The 21354-nt window shown below is 49.8% G+C and overlaps 1 protein-coding gene across 5 annotated transcripts in view; it reads right to left on the reverse strand.

The window, feature by feature from the left end:
- Positions 1-21354, reverse strand: part of JADE2 (jade family PHD finger 2) — a 72851-nt gene that overhangs the window by 33350 nt on the left and 18147 nt on the right. For all 5 annotated transcript variants that reach the window (XM_069029258.1, XM_069029260.1, XM_069029261.1 and 2 more), the window contains 2 exons: positions 18840-18997; positions 2532-2701 (listed from right to left, as the gene is read on the reverse strand). In XM_069029258.1, the coding sequence (XP_068885359.1) occupies positions 2532-2701; positions 18840-18997 (328 nt within the window). The remainder of the gene's footprint in view (positions 1-2531; positions 2702-18839; positions 18998-21354) is intronic.

Below are 21354 nucleotides of genomic sequence, written 5' to 3' on the forward strand. Positions count from 1 at the left end.
AATGTCAAGGGCTTCCGGGAGAAAGCACTATTTATGGACTGCCTTTGCACCAACCCAGGCAGCCACAATCCTCTTCTGCCTTGGGTGGTGAAATCCCACCCCAAATCCCAAATCCCACCCTGGCTTTTCCCATCTGGGAAGCAGAGGGAGCAAAGTCCCTGCTCTGGCACAGCCTAGGAGCTGAGCAGCAACAGACTCGCTGTAACAGCTTTATGAGCACCCAAACCCCATCACTTCCACGGGCAGGAAAATACATCCCCTCAAAGAAGCCTGATGACCTTCAGCCTCTATGGTGGGCACAGCTGCCATGGGTGATGTGACCATGGTCCTGCAGCCAGGAGCAGCAGCTCCCATCCTGCTTCCCACCTGCCAAACCCTCAGCTCCCCACAGTGCCAGGGACGTGTTATTAATCAATGCCACATCTTTTCCTTTCCAAGTCACTGGAAAACATGTACTAGCCCTTGCACTGCTACAGAAGTTGGAAGGACTGAGGGAGGGGGCAAGGTACCAGAATCCATTGGGCTGAAGCTTCACATGCCAAACACTGGTTTTGAGAGCTACTCTCCCCCCAACATATTTAAGACTCAGCCAGTAATGACAGCGCTCCCTCAGCAACAGGAATGGGCTGGAGAAGCAGGTGATGGGCAGTGATGTTCTCTGCATGACTGCTGCTGAGATCCCCTTCGTCCTTATCACCATCTAGAGTTGGTGAAGGCAGGAAGGCTCAAGGGCTTCCTCAGATTCTATAGTTTTATCCAGCCCAGCCCTGGACAAACACCTCCTAAGGACAGTCCTTGGAAAAGGTGACTGGCTGATAAATGACGAGATGGAGTCACAAAAATGCAGCCTGCTCAGAATGGCTGAGGGTCAGCAGCAAAGCACTGCCTGTGTCCTGACTTGCGATGCACTGGGATGCTGAGGTGCCAGCCCACCCACACGCCTGCACAGAGCAGGGGTATGGCTGGGATGAAGCTCAAGCTCGCCTCCTAAACTCCAACTCCTTCCAAAGGCAGTGCTGCTGGAGAAGCCGCCTCTCTCCCCCAGCACTCGTGGGTTTGGCACATGCCAGCCCAAAGGTGACATGGGGACAACCAGCAGCCCATCTGGCCTGGGGCAGGGACTTTCCAGTTATCTCAATCTTCCATCACCACGGGAGCTCCACATCTGGACACTGCATTTGAAACCTAATACTTTGAAGAAATAATAAAGCAAGGCAAATTTAACCCAGCTGAGCTGGAGAAGCCAAATCTCTGCCCACTTCATTTCTAGAGTTACGAAATACACACAAGGGGAAGCAGAAATAGAGACAACCCTTCTCTGGAGCCCAGAGACACTTCTGATGGCCATGCAGCTGTGAAGATGGCAAGGGAAATGTAGTAGGGGATACAGTGAAGGCACAGTGAGGTCAGAATGATGCCCAGAGTGGTAGAAGATGAGTTCCTGATGCAGCAACAGCAGCTGTACAGGGTTAGGAAGGGTGGATCCTCTGCAAGGTACATGAGCAGGACTGAGGCACTTGGCTTTATCCAGCAGCACCCTCTGCTCTGCCCAAGGACTTCACTGTAGCTTCCAGTGCCTCAAAAGCTGGGTGTGTTAATGACAGAGCTGAGGCTGCTAATACAAGAGCAGCTAATGAGGGCAAAACTGACTTAGTATTTCTCTATGATGCTACAGGCTCCACAACATTGAGATTATGGGAAATCCAATACACAGGATACCTATACCAGATAATCACACAAACTGTGAAAGCAGCCTCTACAACTTTCTCAAGATCACGGTAACAAACCTTCATTGTAAATCATGAGTACACCAGGAGGCCAGATCTTCCAAAACCAAGATCAGTCAATGTCATGCCCAACTTCTGAGCTCACTTATGCTCCATGCAAGCTCACTGAACTGCATCTTTCTGCCTTCACCCTGAATCCTGCTGCAGCCCTCAGCCAGCTGCCTGTGAGAGCCAGCACAACCTTCCTGCTCCGCAGTGCACGATCCCATCTGCTCAAGCACTTGGTAAAATTCTTTTTCCCATCCTTGAAAGACCTTTGCCACCAGGAGTAACCCTTCACGTAGGCATGCCTGAGCCTTCCCTGACCTCACAAGGTGAATGTTTTATTGAGGTGTTACTCTTACCTGCAGAGCAGTAGACACAGCACAGCAACTCTTCCCCAACAAGGACTGGAAAATCCCTCCACAGTCTGGCAGGACTACACACCCATGGGTCTGTGACAACAAATCTGCCCACCAGACCATGCTAAGCACTAGTGCCAATGGTCAAATTCCAAGCTCAGGTACTTGCACTCAACCAAAATCCACTAAAGGATTTGAAGAATGTGCAGTGATATAACAGCAGTTATGTTAGGCAGGCAATGTTATGCTGTGATATCTAGAGATGCCTGGAGCAGGAAACAATCAGGACCGGCATTTCCGACATTTCTTCTTCAAGGCCTTTAGTTCCACATGCTTACACAAAAAGCCTGAATGCCCAATGTGGGACACCCAGGCCAGTAAAAAACAGAAAAGCAATACTCACCCATCTCCTTGAGCTCCATGTTAACAAGTTCCAACCAGCAGGCATCGAGCTCGTCCAGGTCATAGCGGCTCATTCCTTGCAAGTAAGTCCTTGTAGCTTCTGAAATCTCAGAGCCAGGCAGGCTGCTCGGTGAAACCTGTGGAAGTGAGTTCTCCAGCTGGGGGATGATCCTGGAAGAAAAGAAGGGGAGGTTGAGGAAGGGCTACAACTCACAAAAACATTCTGTTTCTTGCCATGGAGGGTGAGACCACACCAGGTACCTGACTCTGTGAAGGAAAGCAAAGCCACAGCACCCGAAGTCAGCCCATGGGCCGGCACTGACAGATGGCCCCAGCACAGCAACTACAGCAAGAGTGTTCCCATTCATCTACAGAAATTAACTCTTTACTTGAGAAAAATGAGGTGCAATGGAGATGATGATCCAAGTACTGACAGCAAGCCCCCAGCCAATAACTCCCCCATGAACACCTCTAGTGTGCTGTACACTGCAGCGCCACATCCACACCGTGCTGGGCAGCACTTTGGCACACTTGGCACTGGAGAACATCCCATGGTGGCCTGTGAGATTTGTTCTGAGTGCTCTCCAATCACAACCACAGGGATGGGGAGAGGAGCTGCCTCATCTGCTGCAAACTCCCTGCACAGAGAGAGACCAGGCGCTGGCTGTCAGCTCTTCTGCCTTTCCTCGGCAGCTCTGCAGCAATATGCATGATACTTGCCATGCACATGTCAACAGTGTCATGCCTAATGACATGCAAGCAGAGGACAAGCTGGAAATGAGAAGCAGCCTGTGGTGCCAGCTGACAGATCTCGGCGAAGTTGGGGATTGGAGCTTGCTGCAGTATTTGCACAGCTCACATTTCCTCCCCTGAAATCCACCTCCTGGCACAGATATAACGCCAGAAAGATGCTGCAAAGAAACAGCAACCAAACATCAACTTGCTGCAGCACGTCAGCCCCTTCCAAACAGTTTCTCCCCATGCAAAGCTGGAGGACCCAGCCCTGCTCTTGCACCAGTGCCAGCTGGGAATGCTGCTGATCCCTGGAAGACCTTTCTCTGCCTTCTGTCCCACTATGTAAGCTCATGTCAGAGCATCGAGTGCCTTGTGCTCTGTGATGCATCTGGGGCAAAGCCATGGCGTCCATCATATAACCAGATGAAGTGTGGTACCAGATGCTCCAAGGTCTGTATGTGCCAAGGAGAGACACTTGGGCCCAGCTGTCCTTGGGAATGGGACCCTACCTGCCTTGCCCAAGGTCAGGAAGGAAATCTGTGGCAGGGCAGGAAAATGAACCTGGAGTTTCTACAGACACAGACATGTAGTTTAATTGCTGTTCTCTGTGGTCACAAACACCAGAAGTACTTCCAGAGATGCCAGCAGGAGAAGCAATGATTTATGGCTCAGAGAGGGAAACATCAAGAAATGGGTTCTTATCATCTCTTTTGCTTTACTTTCCCCCCCAGTAAACTGAAAATAAAGATGTGACCCAATGTCCTGAGTACATCTCCAAATTTAAGTTCAAGAACTAAACAGAGCCACATGGATGGACAGCTCTCAGTCCCCACATTTTAAAACAATCTCACTGTAATCTAGGACAAGACTTGGGGATTCACTGACACTTCTATTTAATACAGACAGCAGTAATAACACTGAAACTAGGCATGCTCCAGCCACAGCTTCAGGACTGGCATCTAAGGAGCTCCCGAACCCCTAAAATCAGACAATCACAGAATGGATGGGGTTGGAGGGAACCTTAAAGATTATCCAGTTCCAACCCTCCCTGCTGTGGGCAGGGACAACTTCCACTGTCCCAGGTTGCTCCAAGCCCCATCCAGCTTGGCCTTGGACACTTCTGGGGATGGAGCAGTCACAGCTTCTCTGGGCAACCTGTGCCAGGGCCTCACCACTCTCACAGGGAAGAATTTCTTCCTAATCTCTAATCTAAATTTTCCCTCTGTCAGTTCAAAGCTACTCCCCCCGTCTAGTCACAACATACCCATCTAAAAAGTCCCTTTCCAGCCTTTCTTGTAGCCCCTTTAGCCTCTGGAAGATGCTAATAACAAAAAAATAAAGCAGGAGCTGCTGGTGCAACATGCATTGGTTCACATCAGACTGAACCTCTCTTTCCCATGAGCCCAGGTCCAGGTCATCCCTGCACAGAAACAGGTGGGGGAGCAGCCAGGCTGGGCACCACCTTGCTACAGGAGAAACCTCAAAGCTGTTGAGAAAAAAACAGTCCTCCACCTGCAATGAACATTTCTGTTGGGAAGAGCTGCCTGAGCAGGCACGAGGTCAGGGCCCTAAGCCTTCACTAAGCCGAGTTACACAAGCTGCTCACCCAACAGCCCCTGCAACAGGTGATGTTCTGACACCGAGCCAGCCACAGATGCTCGGGATGGCAGGAGGAAAGAGCTGCTATTTTTACCCTGACATAAAATTGCAAAGATTAATGCTCTGTGTACATATCAAAGGAGTATCCTGAACAGGTCATTTACTGTATTGACAGCACTGAAACGCACTCGGTGTGATAAGGATGCTGACATGACTGGAGCAATCCCTTGGGGTTATCTCACACAGCGCATACTGCCTGCCATGAGCCATGTGTGGGACACAGCACCTGCCTGAGCCTGGGCACGTCCACTCCCACCTGGGCACGCAGCCTCCACCTCCTGTCTGCAGATACCTCACAGAGAAGTTTTGCTGAACCTGATGATCAGAGACAGGACACAAGTGACTCTCCCCTAGAGTCATGCACCCACCTCCCCAACACTCCCAACCCCCCCAAAACCTGGATGCATGTTTAGACTCTCAGGCTTTGCACAGTCCCTGGTGATGCAGAGATCACAGGGAGCTCAGGGGCTCACTGATGATAACAGCACCACCAGCACTCAATGTCCAGCTTTTTGTGACACTGTAATTAAATGCAGTTTGCTTTGGTTTAATGGGAACTGGCACTTACAGAGTGACATTTTGCTTCTCATCACGTCACTGATGATGAGGATCAAGGTAATGAAGATACAAACATCTAACAAGCTCACCAGCACTCTGTTAAAAGGTTTGAAACGTGCCAGTGCAGCAATGGCAGGTGCCTCTCCCTGTCTGGGAACACAGGGATCAGGGAAGGATGATCAGGTGCTGCAGCACTCAGCAGACACTCTCCTACAAGGAGTAAGTATTAATATGAAAACTATCTTCTTAAGAGGACCACTAAATTTTACTTTTGAAGTTTCTTCCCCATGACTCCATGCTGATCTGGCAGCATGGGCTGGGATCCCCTGGAGTTAATTCAGGCTTGGGGATGCAGGGACATGTTCATGCCATATTGTCACCATTTCAAATATCAGCAAACTGAGAAGGTCAGAAATTAAGAAACTGAAATAGCTGCTAAATTATTTTTTATACAATGAGCAGCTTGTATAACCCTATGAAGACCTGCTGGAAGCCTGGTCCAGACCAACTCCCTGACTCATCTGCAGCACTCAGTTAAATACAAGAGTTTTATGGTTTGCAAACAATTCAGCAAACCCTAAGAGGCTATGCTTGTTCCCATGAACATTCCTCCCACCCCAAGGGGAGCTGGAGGCTGCCAGATGCTGAGGCTCACACGGGGCATCCCAAGCCTCTGGGAAGACCAAGCAGGATGCAATGCTCAGAGGTGCACAGCCTCCCATTGATTCCTGGATTTGCTTTGGTGGATAAAATCCCATTCCTAAAAAGCAACCCACTCCTTCCTGACACATGCTAAAGCACCTGCAAAGGGCTTTTTGGTGTTGAGATAAAAAGATCAATGACTGCAGTGACACTGCCTTGGGCTAAGTGGAACACTGGAAGGAGAGATCCTACAGTTTAATACAAGAGGGCAATCATTTGGGAAAGACCATGCCCTGCCTCACAGCAACACAGAAAACAGACCCAGCCAGGCACCCTTCCTCATCTCCAATAGCTTCAAGAAACTGGAGCCCAAAAAGCTGCAAGCTTTGTGCTGTCAAAACACTGCAGCAGAGACACAGCAAGAAAAAGGGAACAAAGCACAGAGGCTGCCCTCACCAGTGTCTATCCATCTCCTGCTGGGCACCAAGAGCTGGGGATGTCATCAGGGCTCCCCTTTTGTGCAGGGACAAAACTTAATCCATTTGGAAACCGTGTTTCCAAATAGCTGCTCAGTGGACAAAGAAACACTCAGGCTGGGTGATGAGGAGTCTGCACATGTGCCACCAACCCACCCAAATTCCCTGCACCATCATGGCAAAGAATCACAGAGGCAAAGCCTCCACCAAGAGCCAAACCATTCACAGAAGCTCAATTACACTGGAGGAGCATTTACTCCTTTATTTATCCAGCCAGCCAGAGACACAGCATTTAAAAAAAATCCTGTATCAATCAAAGGCTCATTTAAACGAAGGGCTGAAAATTGGGATCAGCCTGAAAAGCACAACAAACCTGAGGCCATTAGTCTGAAAGTGGGTCTCAAGGGCACTTGAGGAAAAGGAGTAAGTGGACCCCAATACTCTTGAGGATCACATCTATCCCTGGAGAAGATTACACAGTAATAAAATATATTCAGCAAATTCCCATGGTTAATCATCTCTGTAAACTGAATGCTTCACTTGGCTGAAGGGAGAAGGCATTTTTTTCTATATGCTCCCTTTTAATGTATCAGATAGAAATAATTAATCCTGCATAGTGTTTCTCATCTAAAAATACCTAATTTTATTATAGCGAAGGCTTTAGTCAGTCATCTTTTCTTTACCTCCATTCCAGTCTAGATTAGTCTTGTCCAATGTCCATAAATAAATCAGCTTAGGAAAGATAGCTCTGCCAGCAACCTTCAGTGGATGCTGATACTGTTCCTACTGTCAGCTCTGCTTATGGGGGAATTTTCCTGTAGCACATGACAGCTTTAAAAGGGCAATTTAAAGGGATGGTTTTCACCTTCTGTTTACTAAAATAGTATCTAGTAGGCCACTTGGACTGGATACCCCATCTTCTTATGAACTTGAGCTAACAGATTTTATAGAGGCTATTGCCTCTCAACAGCAGAGCAGAATTTAAGACGTTAAGAGCCTGGGGATGTAAGGAAGAAGGATGGGGTTGGAGATGGTGGTGGACGGTCACAATAGAGCCACAACCCACACACAAGGGTTTGTGACCCTCAGCATACCCACACCCAGATTTACTGACCATGTTACTCCTACTTCTTGAATTTTATGGCTTCTAGTGAAGGCTATAAAACCATGAGCCAAAAACTATACTCCCAAAGCTGGGTTCAAAGAAGAAAGGGAATGCCAAGAAGATGTTAAATAGTTATGTTTTAAATTAACTGGCCTGATGTTCAGACCTGCATGCAAGGTGGCTGGACTGGCTGGATGAGCCTAAAAGCATCTTTAGGACCCCGGTCTTGGTGCTAACCGGTACCTGTGCACTTCACCCCTCCCCCCTTGGCTGAAGATACTCCAGGTAACATCTGGAGCACCTTGGTCACCAGCACAGAGAGCTCAGGGCCCTGTGGGCACCCTGCTGCCACCCCTGGCATAAGCCACCTGACAACAGAGCCCCTGGACCCCGCAGGAGGGAGCACAGGTACCCAGAATCTGCCACATCCTCCTGTGGATGGAGGAGAGAGAGGGCTGGAGGTAGCTGGTCCCAGGGAGGAGAGAGGTGACACAGTGTATCTCAACAGGCCACTGTCACCAAACCCTTTTATTTTAAAACAAACAAGAACCTGAGCAGAATGAGATGGCACCGCTGGGACCACTTTGCGCAGAAAAGAAACGATTTGTAGTATTTCCTTATTGGCTGCTCGAGCCAAAAGCCCCTCAAGATCTGGCAACAGCCTCTGAAAATCCATGAAAATTCATTATACGTACATCAACAGAGCAGCCGCGGGAAGGGGAACCTGTGGTGGCTGACGGCCCTGTCTGCCACCCATTTTGCACCATTTGTAGGTTATAATCATGGCAGGGGCTGTAACAGGCGCATGTTTAGCAAAAAAAGTTGATGGACGGAACTTAACATCAACCCTTCCCGTGTACATCCGTGCTTGAGCAAACAGCCCGGTGCCACCGTGCAGTTTGTCCCCACTGCTGTTGATGGGCACAGAGGGTGGCTGGGCTGGCACTGCCCTTTGCTATAACCTCAACCTTCTTTTAAGTACTTGTCCCAAAAACCTACAGAGCCAGTTACACGCGTGGTTCAGCCATGAAGCTCTACTCAGCTTTTTGCTGCTGTTCTGAGAGAACAAAGCAGCTGAATTTGGCCCCAGGAGGATTCATCAAGCTCTGGTAACAGGAGCAGCTGTGCCCAAAACGCACCCCCTGACTGCACAGACATCGGTGGCTAATGCTCAGGTCTGTGAAGGTCCCTTTGTGTTACCCAAGCGGCACTGAGGACGTTCAGGAAGGGGTTAATGCTGCTTGCAGCAGCGTCCTGCCCTCCGGGTACCAGCAGCCAGTGAGTGCAGCTCCAGGTGACGTAATGCCTGGGTGGCTGTGCAGGCTGCACTCCCCATCCCTGCACTCCCCATCCCTCCTGCGCTGGAGATGCGTCAGGGACCACAGGATGCGTCAGGGACCCCAGCGTGTCTCAGGGACCCTGCTGTCCTCTGCCAGGCGGGGACCAGCCCAGGACAGCGTGGTGCAGCTACGCCCACCGTCCCTTTAGCTGCCGCCGTTGTCTTTCCCAGCTGAATTCCGACACTCGGTGCTATCCAGTGAATATTAGAAATTCTCATTATCAGCTTTTAAAACATCCCCAGCCATCAGGAGCATCTGATCCGTGACCAGCACGGCACAGCTCCGCAGGGCACAGCCTCAGCACAGCCTCGCCACCCGCAGCTGCTGGCACATAGAATTCCTGTCGGCTCCGGGACCATTCAAGGGCTCTCTCTTTGGGCTTGAAAAACCCCCTGTGACAATCCCATTTCTGTGCAGAACGTTAAGGATAGGGTAGGGTACATGGGGTAGCCCCTCCCGAGCTGCTGGCAAGTTTAGGATTTACACAGGCAGGTTCTGGAAGTTTTACAGAAATGCTCGTGAAGCTCCCAATTACAATTAACAGATGCAGTAAGAAAAATGCTTTCTTTTTTCCCTCCCCATCTGAAATCTCCTTCTGTAACAGCCTGTAACCATAGTGGGTCCTTCCAGGCCTCTGGAATAACATAATCCTCTAAGGAGAAAGTGATTCACTCTTCTTTGATGTGATAAAAAGAGGAAAACAAGTGAACAGGAGGCACTAAACAGCCATCTTGTGAAACCCAGACAGCTTTTCCAATTCCATTTCTGAGCTGTTTATCACCACATAAAAAGCCTGATACCCAGCAGACTAGAGAAAGACCAGTGTTGATGTCCCTGTCTTTCTGACGTTTATATTCCAGCCTAAATCTTACTGAGGTTTAGCTCAACAAATGAATTATTTAAGTTGCAACTCTCATTCAGTGCCCAGAGAACAATTCTGATGTAGATGGGAGTAGGGACCTGGTACAGAAGCATTCAGGTGCAGAGCAGTGTCTGCTTTCCCAAGGCAGAGGAGAGCACCATAGCACAGCTGGGTTCATCTCCACAACTTCTGTGAGAGGAAAACCACGGCTGCAGGGACACAGCAATGGCTGGGCAGTGGTTTGCTGGTGGGCTGGTTGGAACAACAAAACACAGATGTTTTTCTGGTTGACTAGACAAAAGCAGTGTCTGGGCTGAGAGCAAAATACACACATAATTTCTGACTCTGTGCAAGGATCTTCTCCATATTCCCTTCCCCCTTTTCTCTCAGTGCCATTCAGCTCTGACAGCGATGTTGAAAGCAGCAGGAGGGGACTGTGCCCTGCTGCTGGGAGGGGACACATCCTGTGCTGCTCTTCTGGCTCTGAGACCCAGCAAAACCCAGCAGCCTGCAGTTCCAGGGCAGCTGCAGAAGATGTTCACACAGCACCTTCTCCCTGCAGGCAAGCAGGGCAGAGCCAGGCCCAGCACCCATGGGTGCTGCTCTCCCCCTTCTCCCAGAGCATCACTGACCTACCTGGTGGCCCTTCAAGGACCCATGTCACACAGCAACCTTCTCCAAACCCAGCCTGCAGGCTGCCAGTATTCTGCTCATTTCCATTTAAGCAATATATATCTTGGAATTGCTACTAGAGAAGCCAGGGACACTTGAGTGTGTGTTTTCTGGATATAAAAAGACAAAAAAATGTTGCTTCTCTATGTAACTTAAGCCAAGCTACTAACATTAAAGCATCTGGAATTCATTATCCCAGCCAGATAATGTTTCCACAATTACTTCAGCAATGCAAACAGCTCCACTTGCCTTTGTATCCACCTACTAATGGAGACCAGAAACAGAAGACATAAGCAATGGTGGCAGCTCTGCACCTGCCATGGTCTAAGCATGAGCCATGGCAGATCAGGAACTGGACAAATCCCCCTGACACTGTTACTCACAGAGCTGAGTATGGGAAAGCTCAAAACACAGACACGGGCACAAGATGACATCTCCCATCCATCAGCACGGTGTCATCACATGGGTCTCCTTAAAGAAACACAGCCCAGTGAAAGCAAGGCCTAGAGGAATTTGAAAAGGCAGCATCCAGACTCTTTTAATGTGTTCTGGATCACTGAACTAATGCTGAACCCTGAAACACATGAGAACTGCTCTGACGCTGAGTCACTCGAAGCAGCACACAGCCCATCCCAGAAAACAAGGAGGGATCCGCCTGCCTCTTCCACCATCCACGTGCAGCTACGCTTGTTTGGGTGCACTTCATGAAACCCCAGAATGGTTTGAATTGGAAGGCACCATTAAAGATCACCTAACCTAAGCCCCATACCATGAGCAGGGACACCTTCAACTAGATCAGATTTTCCAAATCTTCTTCAAGTGCACTGAAAGAAACCACCTACCAGCTCTCCTCCACCTCCCCAGGGTCCTGGGAACATAGTGAAGCTCACTTTCCAGCAATACTTCACCTAAATTGAACAGGATTATCCACAGCAGCACCAAGAACTGAGCAGCTATTTCTGCTGCTGGGCTATCCCGCTCCTTCCATCACTCTGGAGAGCACTTAAAAGTAATAGTTCCTTGCATTGTTCAAAGGGGACCCGAGGTGCACTAAATCACTAAGAGGTGATTTCATTAGTGCTGCGGTTGCAAGCCCAGCAATCACAGCTGCTGGGGTTTGCCTGGCTACACACTAAATCCATGGTTCTGGATGGAGAGCAGAGGCAATGGAGTGAGATGTGGAGGCTCTCAAGGCTGTACCAAACCAGAGTCGGTCCCAAGAGCTGTAAACCTTGTTACAGAGCAGCAGGAAATCAAGCTCACTCCTTCTATACATTTGCTGCTGAAGTACACTTGACTTTCTATGTGCTTGATCCAGTATAAACCACAGGCATCCACTGGGAGGATTAGCAAACATTCAAAATAAAAGTCCAAGTGGCTCAGAATGAGGTAAGAACAGGCTGGATTAACACATTTCCCATAGCAAACTAATAAAGGTGAGGACTTGCTGAAAGCCCACACAAGAACTTGTCAAGCAGAGAGTAAACCAGAAATGATGACAAGTAACAGGCAGAGTAAATCACACATACTCCTTTGCGAAGCACTCACAGGCACTGGGCATGAGCCAACAACCTTCTGCAGCACCAGTATCACCCTCTGCAGCACCAATACCACCCTCTGCAGCACCAGTACCACCTTCTACATGGCCCAGACCCTCTGAACTGCTGCTGCCCTGGGTGTGATTCATCCCATCCTAAACCAGGTACTTGGAACACTGGCAGGACAGACCACCCTGTGTGCAGCCCATCCCTCCCCACTGCCTGAAGGGACAAGGGTTGCCTGAGCAGATCTGACTGGAAACCTCCCTTTCCCAGTGGCAGAGCTGGAGATGAAACTCACTAATGTTACAGCACAAGGATAATTCTGCTGTCCTGGATCAGTGCCACTGCCCAGCCCATCCTCACCACAGCCAGTTGTCGCTGTGGGGGTCCCCAGAAATGGACAGGCAAAGAGCTTTCTTCTCTCCACACATGTCCCAGGGCTTGTGATCAAAACATTTAGGCCTAGGGCAGTTGGGATTTTCATTTCTTTTAATCAGAGCACAGTCTCTGAGGGAAGTGTACATGTATTTCTGGAGCATACCAGAACCCAGGCCTATTTAAGGGCAGGCAGCCACGGAATGGGGATAACCAACCCAAGAAATAGCCCTTTGTAAAATCGCCAGCATGCCATCTGCAAGCTCCAAACTCACACATTTTTCATGATGAGCTGGAGGGAAGGGAAAAAAAAACAGGAAAAAAAAAAGGATTATGTTAAAAAAAAAAGCTCTGCTCCAAAAGCTACTCAAACTGCTGCAGAATCTTGCCTGCCCCTTCTGCAGCAAAGCCCAAGGGAAGCTGCTGATGAGTCAACAGCCAGGCTGCGTCGCCGACCGAGGAAAGGAAGTCCAATCTCACCACTCAAGAACAAAGTGTGCTGGTTCATCGAGTACACACTGAGAACGCAGCCTCAGGAAGCCCTCCCTGGGCTGGGAGCTGCAAGGATACAGCCTGGCTGCCAGCCAGCACTCCCAAGGGATGGGGAGAGGTGACGTCCACACATAGCTGGGACATCTGCATCGTGCCACCCTGCTGCCAGGCCAGCCTGGCCACTGCTCCTCAGGCTACCATGCTCCACAATGCAGCAGAGACTACTTGTGGAGGGATTTTCTCCCTTTGCTGGAATCGCTCCCTCGCAGCACTGGGTGTTCTGGATGCAGCACCCAGCCCTGCGAGGAGAAGGGTCTGTTCACTGCAAGATGGGGGGCAGGGATGTGTCCCAGTCCTACACCCACTACTGGTGCACCAGTTCATTCTTCTCCCCACCTCAGTACACTCATCTCCAGCACTGCTTCCCACAAACAGACCTGCTCCGCATGCCTCCTCTTCCACTGACACTGGTACCGCAAAACCACAGCCTGCCAGCAATTACATACCCTTGTAAAGAGCTGCTGGAACTCCTGAAGATGGGGGGGCAACTCCTTATTGGAGTTCAGTTAGGAACAACACAGCTCAGAGGACATGAACACCGACCAGGCAGCCCTGCACCCTCATGATCCAGCCTGCCCTGCACCAGCTGGATGTGTTCCCACGAGCACAGCAAGGAGCTGCCTGACCTGTGCACGTGGCCATTAGAGAAGGACAGAGGGGACTGAGGGAGGAGGACAGGACAGGGACACAGACACCGGCCGACGCAGCAGATGGCATTTGTGCTGGTGCCACCGCCATCGCTGAGCTGGTACTCGCCGAGGTTGTGCCTTCCTGTTGCCACAGCACTTTCTGTTTTCTGTTAAAACAGGGCCACAGCGACGATGCAAGTATAGATCTGCAATGCCAAGAATATCTGGGAAGCCTGCCAGCAAGAAGCAGCCTTCCTGCTCATCCTCCCGCTGTGTGCAAATTCACAGGAAACAGAATCTACAGCACATACTAATGTGGCTTAATGCGAGATCCAAGAGTCACCTCGAGATCCTGCCTGCATCCCTGTCAGCCTGGGGAAGGAGTCGCATGCCAAGAACATTAAATCATTAAATAAAGAAGGAAATAAAACCTGTACAGGTGCATAAAATCCCATGTAGGTGCCGCTGCTTTATGAAGTGATGCTCTGCTGTGCAAGCTCAACACGCTGCCAGCATCGCCACCAGCAGCAAGCCCAGGTCAGGCCCTGGCAAATCCGCTGCTCAAAAATGGCTTCAAAGTCTCCTATGAGCACCCATATCAAACCAGCAAAGTCCACATCCTTTGGGGTTTACTGTGGTGTGACTCTGGGAATACAAAGCTCATCTGAAACATCTCATTTACAACAGGAGAGGTACCCAAAGCCCTGATGCTTCCAAACTTGCTGGTAACTCCTACCCTTACTTTACCTTGTTTAATCCTTAAGCTGTGCTGAGATGAGCCACTTTGCATCCAACACCCAACTGCACCCCACACCAGACCAGGACCTTGTACCTGGCTCTACTCATGTTGGAAATCCCTGTGCCTCTGTTTATACAACTGTAAAATAACTGCAGACCTCACACAGGGGCTGTAAGGCTCAGCTCTGGATCAAGAAAGCCAGTGGAGATCCTTCGACTATGGGCTCTAGCAGAGGTGGAATACACAGTACCACTGGGATGTAGTGTCACCACCACCCAAATCCCAGGTGGATGACCAGGCACATGGGCAGGGGATGCCAGCCTGCCTGCTGGAGGGGAAAGTTGCCCTGACCATTCATTCCTGATAGCTCCCATCTGACTGAAAGTGGCTTTTATCACCACACAGGAGCCCAAGCTCCAGGCAATTCTCAGGCATGCCACCATACAAAATAAAACTCTTTTGAGTAGCCATGAGCCAGAAGTGATCATGGAGAGGAAACAGCTGATCTCCTGTGCTGCCTCTGATGACCCTGGCTGCCAGCAGCATCCTCCTGGAACAACAAGCTAAGATATGCTGCACCTCTTCCCTCCCTGCTTTCCTCACAACTGCACTGCAATTTGTGCTAACCTAGAAAGGACCCTCGAGTTTAAGGTGGCTCTTAGTGGAGGCATTTTCAGACAGCTGCTTTCTGGGGAAAGCATTCCTTAAAATACAGCTCTTGCCTTCTGCCTCACCCCCAGCTTTTGACATTTTACAGCTCCAGTAAAACAAAATGTTTTAAAAATCTAATTTTCGGCTTTGGAGGCACAAAACCTAGAGGCAGGGCGCAGGCAGGGAGAGCCAGTTTCCAAGCAGCCAGGCGGGAGATGAAAAGAGCAGCAGCAGCAGCTGCGTGCATGGCACCTTTCGGAGGGCAAGATCCACCTCTGGAGCGGGAAGTGACTCCTGCACACTCCACGGCACAACCCACTGGCTGCCAGTGGCTCAGCCCAGGAACCAACCCCTGGGCACCAGCATGATGGGCTTGGGATTATTCTGCAGGCTTGTCTGCTCGCCAGCTCCCAGGGCTCCAGCGTCTTCTCCCCAGCCCCCCCACCTCCCTCTAGGAATTTCACATGGAAGTGGCTGTCAGAAGTGACAACATCAGGACTGGATTAGCACAGGCACCCCTGCCTAAGGGCAGGATGCTCTGTTACACCTCTAAGATGGGGGAAAGCAGAGCGCTGACAGCGAGGAAGAGTGTCAGCTGCTGGGCTCCACATTTCCAGGCTACAAAAAACATCAATGCAGGGACTTATTTCAGCAGATTAAAGGAATTTGGATTGTCCATATCCGACACAGAGAGGATGTTCAGTTTAGATGAATTTTTTTGTTTGAGATGGGAAAACTGAACGTTTGGAAGCAAAGGAGGAAACTAATGCAGAGGCCATGGGGCAGCAGCCACAGGGTGGGGGCAAAAGCAGCAGCTCAGATAGGACCAGCAAGGTACCTGCTCCTGGGATGGAGACTGGGGTGACTTATAGCAATTAAACGGGGGAGGTAAATGGAATTGTAAGGCCTTTTAAGGCTGTGCTCTGAAAGCAGATGAAATAGTCATTTCTTGCAAAAATGCATCTGACATTCCTCCGAAGCAGGGCAAGATGCAAGAGGGAGTTGTCTAACCCTGGAGACAGCAAAATGACTGCAGTCTGCACTGTCCATGGCAGTCCAACACTGCCCTTTCCATCTCCCATGCTGCCCTCTCCACCTCCCATTCTCATATCATGGCCCAAGTGGGAAAACCTTGAGGGGAGGGATGCTTTGGGAGGAAGAGCTGCTCAGCAGAAGCACTACATCTCTGCTATGGCTTCTGGTGTGCATGTGGAGAGATGCTGTCCTGATTAAAAAAAAATCTGGCAGTGTCATAGCCTCTCCCCCTGGGATGTGCATTATGGCTACAAACCAGGTGCAACCATTAACACTGCTGTAAAATGAGCTCTTCATTCTACTCCCATCACACTGGGGAAGGCAAAATATCCCAAACATGCATCTGTCCGAGGACAAAGCCCTTCAGGCCATGCTTGCTGTCCTGCCAGCAAAGAGAGATGGCTCAGGCAGCTGAGACACAGTGCAAGACAGACAGAGCAACAGGAGAAGAAAGAAGAGGAAGCTGAAGCTGTGGGCAAGCAGCACAATCTCCAAGTAGCCCAGGAGCAGCCTGGGATGAGCAGGGCATGACACAAACTAGAGGAGCTGCAGAAATCCACCTGAGATTAGCTGGGAGTGATGGAGCCAGCAATGAGTATCTTTGAGAGGTCACAGAGAATGAGTCAGATTTCAGAATTACAGAATGGGCTGGGCTGAAAAGGACCTTAAAGGGATCATCTAGTTCTAGCTTACTGCCATGGGCAGGGACACCTTTCACTAGACCAGGTTGCTCAAAGTCTTGTCCAGCCTGGCCATGGGCACTTCCAGAGATGCAGCCCCAGCTTCTCTGGGCAACCTGTGCCAGCACCTCACCACCATCACGGGGAAGAAGTTCTGCCTAATATCTGTTGCTTTAAAAATAAAACAAACTCTTTGTAGAGCAAGTCTTGAACTCAAAACAATGTTGAGGTACTGAATAAAGAGCTGGAGCTATTTCAGGAGGCAAATCATCAAGGATTGTGGCAAAGTGCCAGTTTTGAGAGTAATCAAACAAGCAAAATAATCCCAAGAATTAGAAATTCTTCAGAGGATAACCTGACACTGGAAGTGAAACTTCACACTCAAGGTGAGTGGGCAGCACCTCCAGAAACCAAGGGCATATCATTGTGGTGACGGGGGTGTCAGAGCAGGACAGACTGGGATGGGGACCTGGGAGAAATGACCTGTGCCAGGAGTTGCTCTAAGAATACCCATGTATGAAAACATGCAGCAGAGGTGCTCCAGGACCCCCAAATCCAAGGGCTTGGAGACAAGCAGAGAGCCATATCTGCAGCCTGTCCTGCACCCCAGAAGCCCCTGACTGTGAGGTCTGGGATGCCAAATCCCACTGCTGGGAAGCAGCACTCCCGGCTCTACATGGGCACTACCAGCCCAGGCAGTGCCAAGTTACGCTTTTCTTCTGGAAATAGCCCCGGCACGAGCCCTCAGCTGGGAAGCAGAGCACTGGCGAGGCCAGACTGCGGTTAGCTATCAAAGACAACTAAAAAAAGATATTTCACACACCGGCTTTTTTTTTTTTCCCTTCTCTTTTTTTTCGTTGCGTTTTTTTTTTTTTTTTCCAAGGATTAAATCAACTCAACAGCCCCCTTTACAACTTCCCTTTTGATGTGTTCAGACTCATTAAAGTTTCATTTCTTTCTCTGTTTTCCCTGGGGGAGGAAGGGGAGTGTACACAAAAGTTTATTTCAGAAGCGGGGTAGGCAGCTGCAGCAGCAGCAGCTGCTGTTGCTGTGGGACAAGCGGAGCCTCCACCAGCCTCTGCTCTGTGTCCAAATCCCTTGGCAAAACACATCCCCCTGCAGCCACCCCGCTCCCATGAGCAGCCCTGGCATCACCCTGGCACGATGCTTCACGAGTGTTTCTGCAGGATGCACACGCAGTGTCACACGTCACGAAGGGAAACACGAGAGATGCAAAGCTCCTGCAAACCCCGTGGGGAGTTTTGGGTCTGATGATCCTGCAAGTTTTCAGATCCAACCCTGCAAGTTCTGGGGTCCCTTCCCAGCCTGTTCAGTTCCCCCCACTGGCAGCACCAGCCTTTCCCCCACAGCTTTGGCCACTGCCCTGGGATAATCCCCCACACACATCAAGGGAGTAGCAGCTCCCCCATGTTTCCTTCTTGCCTGAGCAGCTGTTTAAGTGTCTATTTTAAAACTCAAGTTCCCTATTTTAAAATAGCTAATGAGCCCCCGATCTCTGCTGACAGACGTCGTCTCTACAAGGTCTGGGAGATGCTTCTCTGTTTGCTGGGCTCCTTTTCCCAAGCCTTGAATCTCAGCATGCCCAGCACGTCTCCAATCCGCACAAACATGGTAAAGAGGGAAGTTTTTAATTTAAGGGCCAACTCCTGCTTCCCTGCCGCGAAATACCAGCAGTACAACCACGTACTCCTAGACAGAGATGCATCAAGCAGCCAGGCACAGGCTGGCATTCTGCACAATTTTCTGTTGCTATTTTTTTATCGTCCCTTCCATTTTATCAGATCTTTTTAAAAATTTCCTGACCAAGAGCAAACAAGGAGATGTCCCAGCTGGCCACTGCCCAAAGGAAGCCACGCACACAAGAGGGACTTTTCAGGATGCGGTGGGAGGTCCCCGTGCATCCCTCTGCAAGCCCAGGATCCCAAGTGCTGGGGGTGCTCTCTGTGCACCCCACCAAAGCAGAGGGAACCCCACACAGAGGACCAGGTAAAGGGAGCCCGTGGACAGAACCAGATGGAGGGGACCCTGCCCACTTACCTGACCACAGGCTCTGGGATGGCTTCGGCACTTGCTGGCACTTGGACGCCCTTCTCCCACTCCTGTCTCCAAGGGTCAGCCAGAACGTAGTACTCGTCAGGGCTCAGCTGGAAGGAGTCAGGGATCTTCATGGCTGTTATCAGATCCGTCCGAAAAACCTGCACCAGAAAAAAACCCCATCCTGAGTGCAGAGGTCTAGCAGAGGCTGGAGGTGCACGTGCCCAGGAAGGGTGTCCTGGGGAAACTGCCCCCAAGGGACAGCACAGTGGGTGTCTGCATCACCAATGGTGTGGCTTCAGGATGTCACTTTAGGTCCTTTCAGGGTGAGCTTTGGGCAGGGGAATATGGCAACAGGCAGGGACTCCCCTCCAGCCAGGGAGTGCCAAGAGCCCAAGCCCTGCAGCTGCAACCCCTCCAAGGTCCCCCATACTGGGCAGTCAGGAAATCCAGCAACAGGGTGTGAGCTTGGACAAGATGAAGACTGAAAATTAGTATTAAACTAAAGAAACAGGCTGCTTTACCTTAGGGGATTGATGGCTTCAGTGCAGCCACACAAATCTACTCCAAATGCTAAGGGATGTACGGCAAGTGGCTTCTCTCTGGCCCTCACAGGGAAAATTATGTTCTTGACATGAATGAAGATGTGGGAAACACAGAGCCACTTTGTCCCAAGCACCTTCATGTCCTACTCATGTCACCTCACCATCCTGAGCACCACTGTGTCCCCTTCAGGTCACCTCCCTGCCCCAAGCACAGCACCTTCATGTCTCCATCACATCACCTCATTGTCCTGAACAGGGGGACAGACAAAAGCTGAAGGTAAAAAATATCCAGTTAAAAGATTATCTAGGTGCTGCTTACACATCCACAAACACAGATTTTTCCTGACTCAGTAAACCCCTTGTGAGATCAACACTGGTCCTCCCCATAGGAAAATCCTCCAGTCCTTCAGTCAGTGAATGGGCTCATTCTCCATCTCACTCCTGGCCCTGCAGCATCTTCTCCCAATATACAAGGATGAAAAAATCATTCTAAAAATATGCCTCACCGTAAGTAAGGTTTTCCTTCCAGAGGGTTGCCTGACAGCAATGACTCGTGCAATCCTGCCTCTTGCAGCATAAAAATAAATTGTAAATGAAAATGGATGATTTCTCCTCTCTACCATCTGCTATTAGCTGGAATTATAACTGCCAGTGCCAGCAATCCTGCCTGGACACCATCTCGCTCCATCCCTGCTACTTCTGCATTCCTTCCACAAGGCTGGGATGGATCGGATGTTTTCTTTGGATATTGTTTAATCTCTTCACAGTCTGTTCTCCAAATGAGAATTGCCTTGTCAGAATCACAAGAAATAATACTACATAGTTTTACCTTTTTTGATACAAAGATAACACACTTTGGAGAGTATTTGGGAACCCAAATCGGCTGAAACACAGGAAACTAGACGTTAACTAAGACCACTGAGACCAGTATTTAGGTCAGTTTGCTTAATCCTCAGAGTCTCAGCTGCTAACCCAATTAGAGTTAAATACAATATATAAACAACCTTTGCTATGTTGGGACCTCTGAATTTTACTGGTACTTTCCTCCTGATGCAGCTGTTTGGAGACATTTTTGACTATGTCTATATAAACCTCATTTGAGCTGGTCAGACACAGTCTTGGCACAACACCCTTCAACAAGCATAATTAATAGCCTATATATTACAGTCAGCTCAGTTTGGGAAAGATCAGGGTCCTTTAAGTCTCTGTGTGCTACAAACACATGGTTACAGACACCACAGTAACCTTTTAACACACTGCCAGTGTCGGGAATTAAAAAAAATATTACGGCAGGCATTAATTAAACATGAGAGGGGATATGTGAGATATCATAGTCCCTCCAGCACTGTGGGTCTGTGTATCCAAACAAGCACAGGAATCCCACTGAAGTGTGTTTTCTAAAATACAGGGCAGAAATACACCCTGTTCTTGACAGCCCTGCACTGACAGGTCACAGCCTGAGTCAAGAACATCTCCTTAACCCAGTTTCAGTGCCCAGCTCCAGTGAGGACAACGTGAACCTGAGTAATCCCTCACTCCTCAGAGCTCTCAGCTTGGGTGGATGAGATGCTCCTGTCCTGTGCCTGGACCACACAGGGCTGAGGCCACCACGGGGGTCAGTGCCACCTCCCTGCTCTGGCCACCAGTACCATTCGGTAATTGAACCACAGAATCATTAAGGTTGGAAAAGCCCTACATGACCATCAAGTCCAACTGTCAAGCCAGCACTGCCAAGCCCAGCACTAAACCATGTCCCCAAGAGCCATATCCTTTTTAATTCCCTCCAGGGATGGTGATTCCACCACTGCCCTGGGCAGCTGATGCCAGTGCTTAACCACCCTTTCAGTGAAAAAGTTTTTCCTAATCTAACCTTCCCCTGGCAACAGCACAATACTGTTATAGAAAATACTGTTTGGGAGACACATGCCCTGAGGAGTTGTGGGTAAAGCCCACAATGGGATGGTTTTCAAAGG

Source organism: Aphelocoma coerulescens, chromosome 13, assembly GCF_041296385.1.
Source record: "Aphelocoma coerulescens isolate FSJ_1873_10779 chromosome 13, UR_Acoe_1.0, whole genome shotgun sequence".
Classification (NCBI taxonomy): domain Eukaryota; kingdom Metazoa; phylum Chordata; class Aves; order Passeriformes; family Corvidae; genus Aphelocoma; species Aphelocoma coerulescens.